General features: G+C 31.3%; 2 protein-coding genes across 2 annotated transcripts in view; both read right to left on the bottom strand.

Annotated features, from left to right (window-relative positions):
* The window catches only part of LOC111636643 (flocculation protein FLO11-like), a 93831-nt gene that overhangs the window by 70820 nt on the left and 13106 nt on the right, over nt 1-9905 (bottom strand). The window lies entirely within an intron of this gene.
* On the bottom strand, nt 1678-7931 carry LOC111636645. Its single transcript, XM_023381928.1, has 3 exons — nt 7873-7931; nt 3599-4827; nt 1678-1949 (listed from the first exon to the last, which is right to left on the bottom strand). The coding sequence occupies exons 1-2, from the start codon at nt 7898-7900 to the stop codon at nt 4349-4351; spliced, it is 507 nt and encodes a 168-aa protein (XP_023237696.1). The 5' UTR covers nt 7901-7931; the 3' UTR covers nt 1678-1949; nt 3599-4348.

The following is a 9905-nucleotide window of genomic DNA, read 5'->3' as shown; positions in this document are numbered from 1 at the left end:
CTTCAATATCAATACGGAATAGGTACTTTTCTGTTAACGGGACACCAGTCGATATGTACAGCAACGGGTAAGATCCAAGCTCTGAATGAATGGTTTCGCATCCCTCAGAATTATTAACCCCTATAAGAGCAAAAAAGTCAAAGGAAGCATTCCTGTACATGCGACCCTTGGCGGGATACGAAATGTATTGGCCTCCGAAAGATGTTTTTAACATGTATCAATATATTGCCTGTTCTCCATGCTCTGCATGTAGTCGTGAGCTTTACTGCGAGCAACAGCGAGCTCCTTGCACTTGGGATGATATTACGCATCGGATTAAAGTTACAACTCGTACCCCGTTAACAGAGTAGCAGCACGGAAATAAAAATACAATCAATTCAAATTGCTCAAATTACTGAACATAAAACTTTTGATTATTTAAGAAGCGATAAATTATTCAAATCTTAACACTATTTTTAAATTATGGTTCACTCCAGTCGAGTGATGAAACAGTAAAAAAGTATTTGGATCACGGGTAAACCTAAGATTGAAAGAAGTCTGCGAGTATTTCAAGTGTCACGAACTGGAATTAGTAAAAAAGTATTTTGTCACTAACCTTAAATACATTTAGAAATTTAGCATTTTACTTTATGAAAGTAGGCAACAAATCACATCAACTATAGCACAATGAGTAACTTAACAGACGTCTTCATATTGTATCTCGGTATTTTAGTTACAGAAGCTGTTTGTGATAGCCATCAAAATGCTATATCGTAAATTTTGATATAATTTGTTCTCTCATTCAGTCTCTTCTACTGTGTGACAATCACAAATTTATAACGTTTTAAACTAGAATATATGTGTATTTTACCCAACATTATATATATTAATAAACATTTTATTTTTATAATGATCTAATATTTAATGAACGAATGACATTGGCAGCTAAAACGAATGCTTTAATTAGGATACCGGGAACACCTATGCTTCCAATAAAACGTTGCGTTTTTATTTCTATCTTCAGTCTTTAAACATTTAAGAAAAATATTTAGTAAAGCTTTAAAAAATTACTATATTTTATGTTTTTATTCTATTTTTTGATGTGGAATGAGGTTGAACAGAAAAAATTTAAATACATATATAGTAGAGCGTCGTTTATCCGAATCAATTGGAGAGGAGGTCGTTCGGATAACTTATTTCGGATAACCGATTATGTACGAAAAAATGTATTAATTTACCCCGTGTTAAAATTTTTTTCCGTTGCGTGTCGCTTCGTGTTGAATTTTCGTCGATGTTAAGCCTAACGTAAACTTTTAGAAATAATAATTTTTAACGATACAATAGCAACGATTATTTCTTTATTTTTTTACAAGCAAAATAAAAATATAAAAACAAAAAAATATATACTTTAGAAGTTAATCTAGTATCAAAAACGTTCGATTCAGCATGACAGTCCTCAGGAAAACACTACACAAAAGTGCCAGTGCTACCAGCTAAAACACACACACCAACAAAAAAAATATTGGAGTAGCCTAAGATATAGCCAAAGATTGCAGCGCTACAGCACTAGCGAAAATTTAAATTTGCGGACTGGAATGCTTTCGGATAAACCACGCTCTACTGTATGTAATATAGAATTTATAAAAGTATAATATATTTTCATTAGATAATTTAAAGTACACGAAAATAATTCAAAGATTTGTTCTTTCCTTTCTTCGTATTTTAATTCAATGTAGAGGTGTTTTATGAAACACGTAAAATCACTTTTACAAAAGCAAAGAAATACAACTGCTTAGATTATAATAATTGACAAATGTAAAAACTTTTTGTAATTATCAAACAATATTAAAACATTCACATTAAGACCGTTAAAAGACATTAAGATATAAGTAACAAGAGTAAAAGCATTCAACTTCTTCAGTTCGTTAAGTTCATATTTAATTTCATCCCAATCAGTTTTCTTTAAAATTCTGAAATAAAAACAAAAATTAATTAAAATTATTTTCATTAAAAAAGGGTTTTTATTTAGAATTAGACAAAATTATATACTTTAATAATATTAATAATAGCTGTCAAACTTATGCATGATTTATGGATGCGTTTTTGAAGAGAAGATAGGATTCATGATTGCTGTACAAGACCAGGTAATAAAATTGAAGAAACGAAAGAATGCATATCATAAAAGACAACACTCACAGATGGCACTTGTAAGAAATACCACCACATTAACTATACATCATTTCAGGTTCAGAGAATTTAATAAACTGACTATTTACGTTCACAGAACCAAATAGAGAATATACATAAACTTGCACACAAACTTCTACACACCGAGGAATTACACTATAAATACTCTTTTCACACAGTCGTAGGAAACACAAAATATACAATGACCGTGCCATAATAATAGAAAAAAACTTTACCACAACAGAACATATATCACGTTCATTGTCAAAAAATAGTCACATACATTAAAGACCTAGCTGCGTAATTTGTATGTTGCAAGTAAACACTCAAAATATACATATCAAAAGAATTGGTAAATACTCAGAATTTGGTTACGAATTAAGACATTTTTGGAAAATGGATGGAGGTACAGTACTTCTTAAGCAAAGTCTTTTTCGCACAGGCCTCATATCATTTACATTACACAAAAGTCTCGAAATATTAGGACTATTTAGATGAACTACACGTAAACAAAACATTTATTTTTTGTAGTTGTCTTGGCTTTGATCCGGTATAATACTACGCATTTATATATATGCCCTGTAAGATACTTCATTAACACTATAATAATAAATAGAACCTCATAAATACTCTCTATATAGAGTATTGATCGCCCATGTGTTGCATTGTCCTATCAATAAATCATCGATTAATGGCATAACAAAACACATGGGAGATCTTTCAAAGAAAAATACCTTCTACGGTAAACTAGTTTTTATTTAATTATTAGACAGATAACGAAAACCCGAAATATTTTACATGCAAATCCATTCTCAACTATGTTTTCAGTGGTTATATGCACTACGCCGGAGGTTTTCAATGGTTTTCTAATAGTTACGCCTCACTTAGTATATCTTTTTTTCTTATGGACCCCTACTTTTTTTAATTAATCAATGTATATATTGAGAGTTAAAATAGCGCTATTCGTACTTTTAGTAGTAGGCTTACACACAGCAAGTGTTATGATCCTGCTCAGCACTGCTCAATAGAGTTACACACACTTGAGGAGTGTGTGTAACTCTGGTAATTTAGTGTGCCATAGCATTCCGGTTGAGAACTAATACATTAGGCAATTTTATTGGCCAGATTTATCTCCGAAGAAAAAAAATGTGTAAAAAGCTTTCATAAAGTATTGTGCAAAATTAAAGTCAAATATTTGAAGCTCAGACCCTGTTAACTAAAAAAAATGAAATTTTTCTTATACGAAGTTTTATATCAAGCAGACATTAAGAGTTGTTCAAATTCATCACTGTTTCAATTGTTTTGTATAAGTATATGCTAATAAAATTATTTTAAAAACACGAAATATCCATATGTAAATTAAAATATTTAATCTAAAAAATTCTTTTAAATAATCGAAATTGATTTGTATTTATGAAAAAAAAATCATTACCTTTAAAATGAATATGGCAAATTCACAAGATTTGGAATATGTTAATTCTCAAGTATAAACTTTTTCTACGCTACTTGTAGGCAAAATCTCTTCCATTTATTCACTTTTTCCAGGTCTTCATTCTTATAGGTCTAGCTTCATTTTCAGTTTTAGTTTCTCATGATTCTGATGCAACTTCTTTGCTTATTTTAGGACGAAGTTCTGTAAATACCCAAGTTTTGTATATTTATATCAGGAACTGCCATTACGGCAGCTTAGAGAAATTCGCCAAATTTTCGACTGCACGTTGAACTTTCTTTTTTTGAGCTAGGAAAAGTGAAAGAGTTTTATTGTGATTTCAGATGTTCTTGGAGTGCTGTGAAACGTTTCTATTTTCTGTACAGACTGGAATAGACTTGAAGGTGATGTTCTTATTTTTGTATAGATTATGATGGAGTTGTAGATGTTTCTTTTTCATCATCCAATTTCGACCTGCTAGATGCTTCGTGTCTGTGACCTGACAATGCTCCAAGTACAACTGGAAGACTTATCAACTTTTGATTTTTGAGCTGGATGTGACTGGAAGAGGCGGAACTTTTCTTTTTTACAGTCAGCTTTACTCGGACTAGTAATAGTAGCAACTGTTGAATTTTTAGACGAAGAACAAATAGATTTAGTTTTACATTCTTGTTTAGAGATGGCAACTATTTCAAACTTATAACCACGTGTTAAAGGTTTAACAGTAAAAACGGATTCAAACTCAGATTCAGTTTAGTTAGTAGTAGAATTGTGTTGTCCACGACCGAATCCTAAGATTCTTGTTGTTGATGTTGCTTTATCATAAGCTACAGCAAGACCGTTAGTTAGAAATTTGTGTTCGAAATTTAATATATAGCAAGGGTGAACAATTTCTTGCGCTTCAATTTTACTTGTTCTTGCTTTCTGTGATTCGGACATAGCCTCAGTCATTTCACTAGTGTTAGTTTCTTCGAATGTGGTAAGTTTTCCTTGAGAGATTTTAGGAAGACTAAAAGTTTGCATTTTAGATTCTACAGCATCTGAGTTTATAGCACTAGTTTCAGTAGTATGTGTAATTACATCGACATCTCGTTTTTGTTCAGATTTTTCTCTTATTTCTTTTGGATTAAGTAAAGTTCTACTTGAGCATTTAATTATGTTAGGTGTTTGCTTACTAGTTTCCTCTCTCTTAATCTGTATACGTCCAGGGTAACTCAAACTTGAAATCTGACCTAAATTTACGAGAAAGGAATAGTAAATTTTAGTAAATAATATAAACAAACATTTATATTTATAAAAAGCAAATGAAAATTAAAAAAAAATCATCTAATTTAAATCTATTGAGTCATCTAAATAAAAATTCCAAAACAAAGTTAAAATTATTTATATAAAGCCTGTCATTCATAACTTTCTATATCTGTTTCAATTTTTGCACATTAGCATAATACTGTACTAAACTACAATGATCAAAACAATATGAAGTATTAAACTATATATAACTATCAGATGAATCCGGCGTAAAAAACAACTGCAAAAATTAAGTTTACTAGATTATTTCGTACTTCTATCTCTTTGTATATAAAAATCAAATACTATAATATAACAAAATTTATCTTATACGTAAGAGTTTATCACACCAAGTGTCCAATTTAACACATTTTAAAAATTCTTGAAATTGTGTACAGTAGAGGAATAAAGAATTTTAAAATGTGTTAGATTGGAGTTATTCGGGGTACGTAAGATAATCTCCCTTACGTAAGATAATCTTTCTTGTTACATAAATCAAATACAATAATATAAGAATTATTAAAACGAAAACCATGTAAAGACTTTGGTAATTTCAGCCTATCATCGTCATATTTATCGCAATACTCGAATGGTACGTAATTGGTTAAGTAGACATCAATTGAAAATATCTTAAAAATTTTTAAATATATTAATCATATCATATGTTTTCCTAATGTTAACTATGAAATTGTGCCATTCATACCAAACGGTAATCTGCTAACCAAATCAAATTTTTGCGAAAAACCGACCAAATATTTAAACTCGGCACCATCGAAAACCGCTTAAAACATATTTTGTGCAAGCCGGTAACCTTGTATTATGTAATTTTCCTATTCGAATGCCACCATACTGCTAGGTACGATAGGAGAATTGTGGGGTTCGGGGCCCGTAAAGATTTATTACGTACTTTTTTAGGTAGAGTCCTGCCACCAGGTGTGTTTTATCGGACACACCGCCGTTTGAGATGAAATGGATGATTAAGGCGCGAGGGAAAGTGTCACTCTGAAGTCCAGGAATGAGCCTCTCAGGAGGAAGAATGCAGTGTCAGATATAACCCATTTAAGGACATTTATTAACATAAACGAAAGTTTAGAACAGAATTATAATAGCCGTTTTTGGAAATTTGCCTATTTTTATATATATAACGAGGGGGTGCCTAACGAGGGGGTATTCGAACTTACGCGACTCACAACATACCCGTAAACATGATGTCTTCTGTTGTGACGTGGACTTGACGGCCAAGACTGCGGAAGTTCCTGCTGTTTGCTGCACTTCGTCTTGTGCTTGCTCGTTTTTGAGTCGTCCTTTCTTGAACCACTCTTGCTCTGGTGCTCATCTGGTTTCACTCTTTGAATTTCTGTCTGTCTGATTGTGACTGCGACTCCAACTCGTTCTGCAACAACTCTTTCTGTGACAGCGTCTGCAACTCAACTGCCTTTCTCTGGTTGGAGCTCTCCTTTTAAACCCTTACAACATGAGAAAGTTCATCATCGGGTGATGATTCATTGGCAGTGTCATCATTGTAGCTGAGGCAGTGTTTTTTTATGTGGTGATGACATCGAGCTTTTGTAGAGTCATGTCTGAGTTGACATGACTCATCTTTGCTCTTAGTCATTGTTTGTTTATTGATTACTTTGACTGAGTTCTTTATGTAAATATTGCCGAAAACAAGGGGAGGGCAATGTTCTCCATTTCTATATATATCTTTTATAATTTTTGATAATTTGGTTGCTCCTTTTTCTTTTCTTTGGCATGTTGTGAGATTTCTGATAGTTGGATAATAAACCGTTTTATTCTAATTAATTTAAGTTGATATTAAAATTTGGAAAAGAGGGGGTTCCTAGATTGGTAAAATAGGCGAATTTCCTCTTACAACTTCGGTTGTTATCCAAGATACAATTAAGGTTCACGCGAATACATAATTAAAAAGATATAAAGTAAATGAACAAAAATTATTACAAATAGGTTTACATATATATATATGTAAACTTATTTGTAATAATTGTTGTTCATTTACTTTATATCTTTTTAATTATGTATTCGCGTGAACCTTAATTGTATCTTGGATAACAACCGAAGTTGTAAGAGGAAATTCGCCTATTTTACCAATCTAGGAACCCCCTCTTTTCCAAATTTTAATATCAACTTAAATTAATTAGAATAAAACGGTTTATTATCCAACTATCAGAAATCTCACAACATGCCAAAGAAAAGAAAAAGGAGCAACCAAATTATCAAAAATTATAAAAGATATATATAGAAATGGAGAACATTGCCCTCCCCTTGTTTTCGGCAATATTTACATAAAGAACTCAGTCAAAGTAATCAATAAACAAACAATGACTAAGAGCAAAGATGAGTCATGTCAACTCAGACATGACTCTACAAAAGNACATGGGATGTATGTTCTCGTAAATATCGCGTTTATAGTAAAATTATTGAACTGTAATTTGAAAAACTGTAGATCTATAAATTTGCACTGTCCTCCCTCTGACTGTCTGTTCTTCCTTAATCTGGAGAAAGGAGTTAGATGAAATTCGAAACTTAATATGGTAAGCTTAAGGCAGGAAATCGGATTAACTTTACAGGAACTTCCGGTTTGTACCGAAGTCACGTTACTTCCGAAAATGACGTATATGGTGGAGGCGAGGCCACTTCCAATCAAATCAATAATAAAAGGAATGATTAATGAAAGTTTCCTTTTTTACTTTTCCTAAAATATTTTAAAAGTTTATGCAAAACTGCCTTATCAAAAGCTATTTAATTAATAATTACACCAATATCAATACGAAGCAGTTAATGCGTTAATCTAGCACGCTGAAACTATGAAACAGGATGAGCAACTTCCCAGGAAATTTATGGTACTCTTTGCTTAACGGAATACCAGTCATTTTTACTACTGTTTTTAGTGAAATTGATATTCTATTTCGTAATTCTATGCTTCAAATTACAATAAAATACTGAACAATTATAAAAAAAAATAAGCTTACTACAATTTGTATGTTTTGAGTCTGACATCAAGTTTCAGGGTATACAACGTTTATAACTGTGGTTTACACGCAAAATATTATTCTTTCACGTTATTTCGTATATGTTTTAGCTCAACGGTCTTGCACGGTGACTAAAAACCACTCTTTCAAATTACGGCTAATTCTATCGAATACCCACTACTGCGGAAGAACACGTCCGACATTTTGTTTTCTACATGTAAATCAATTTTTGTACACCTCGACTTTGTTTTACATTGAGTAAAGATATTAAAACATTAGTACAAGTATAACGCATATAATCATTCCGATTAACAATCTTGCTTAGAATGTTTCCTAACTCATTATGTAAGATCCGAGTCTCTAAAAAAAAGCGAATCGCAATTTCTTAGTCATTTGACAATTGCCATATTCTAATATCTAGTTTAAATCGAATAACAACAAACTGACCAAAAGAAACAATTACAACAAACTTTGAGAAAAACATTACAGTATCTAAGTTTCGGGTACAGTACATTACTCGTAAAATGTAATGTATTTTACATAACCACATTATGTTGAATGATGCAACTGAAGCGCCATACTATGCAAAGGGTTGAAAAAATGAAATTTAAAATAAATGTTAATGTAAGTTTTAATATTATCTTAATTTCGACCTTATTACCAAATGACAAATAATAAATATGTATATGTATATTATACAACTAGAAGTTGAAATTTAACTTCTTGAATTATGCCAACACGAAAATATGCTAATCATTTTTGATATAAAAAACGTGTATTAACAATCATTGTTTAAATTCATAAATCGCTTTTATAGTAAATAAACAAAACTTTTATAACTTTAATACATACTTAAAAAGGTAGGGTTGCATTCTGATTAACTTTATATACAATTTAAATCTAAATTATTGTAAATAGGATTTCATCTCTTCACTGGTGTCCCGTTAAGCAAAGGGTACCAAATTTTTCACTATCGGTCTTCTCTGGATACGTTGCTCCACATACTAATGTGACCCTGTCTAACCCACGAAACTTACAAAGACAATTATGGTACCCATAAAAGAGAAGAGTCAAAGACGGAAGAAAAAATAATCCTAACAGAAGAAAAATGTTACAGAAATTAATTTAGTTCTCAATATTTTACAAAAATTAAAACATATTGAGCTTTTTTAACATATGTAAACACAATCGACATTAAACCTATTATATGCCAGCAGATCGATAAAATATCTCCATTACTTTCTACAAATTATAGAATATAATGAAAGTTACACGATAAAACATTTATTAATCATAACATTAACATTATAATATAAGAACCCTACGTATCTTATTTTATTTTATACTAGCTTACCCGTCGCGCATTGCTGCGATCTCAGAAGAGATGAAATTCAAGCAAACTCGTTATAATAAAATTAAATTTTCATTTTATCATTTTTATTGAAATATATTATTATTATTCGTTTTCATCGGGAAAACATTTCAAAGTGTCGTTTCAATTCTATTTATTTATTGGAGTGCTCGTGGATACACGATATTTTTTGTTTTTTCGTCTGGTGCGTACACGAATAATTCGGAAGGTTTTCCGACGCGTGAGCTGGCCACATACAGTTGTCCATGCGAGAAGCACGGATTCTCCAAATTTAGCCCACACACTTGCAGCGATTGTCAAAAGCGCGATATTCCCCATTTATATATATATTTTTAAATCCTTTATAATTTTAATTATTTAATTGCTCCTTCCTCTCTTCCTTGGCATGTTGGGAAATTTCTGATAGTTAGATAATAAACCGTTTTATTGTAATTTGTCTTTTTAAATTATTTCGAGTCGATATTAAAATTTGAAAAAGGGCGATACCTAGATCGGTAAAATAGGCGAATTTCTTCCTACAACTTCGGTCGTTGTTCGGGGTACAGTTAAGATTTTAACGAAGTTCGAGCGAAAACATAATTAGCAAAAAAAGTCGAAATAAAGTGATTAAACAAAAATGATTACAAATATCGTAAATAACAGTTCACAAATGCATATATAG

This window comes from Centruroides sculpturatus, unplaced genomic scaffold (genome assembly GCF_000671375.1).
Source record: "Centruroides sculpturatus isolate CEXI.00-Female unplaced genomic scaffold, Cexi_2.0 scaffold685, whole genome shotgun sequence".
Taxonomy (NCBI): domain Eukaryota; kingdom Metazoa; phylum Arthropoda; class Arachnida; order Scorpiones; family Buthidae; genus Centruroides; species Centruroides sculpturatus.
Note: the sequence above shows the minus strand (reverse complement) of the source record. Positions and strands in the feature narration are given on the sequence as shown.

Excerpts from the sequence above, each read along its gene's own strand:
- LOC111636645 (XM_023381928.1), bottom strand. The coding sequence starts at position 7,900 with ATGTCAGACTCAAAACATACAAATTGTA. Across the intron at positions 4,828-7,872 it reads CTCAAAACATACAAATTGTA|GTCAGATTTCAAGTTTGAGT; the intron begins GTAAGCTTATTT and ends TCGTAAATTTAG.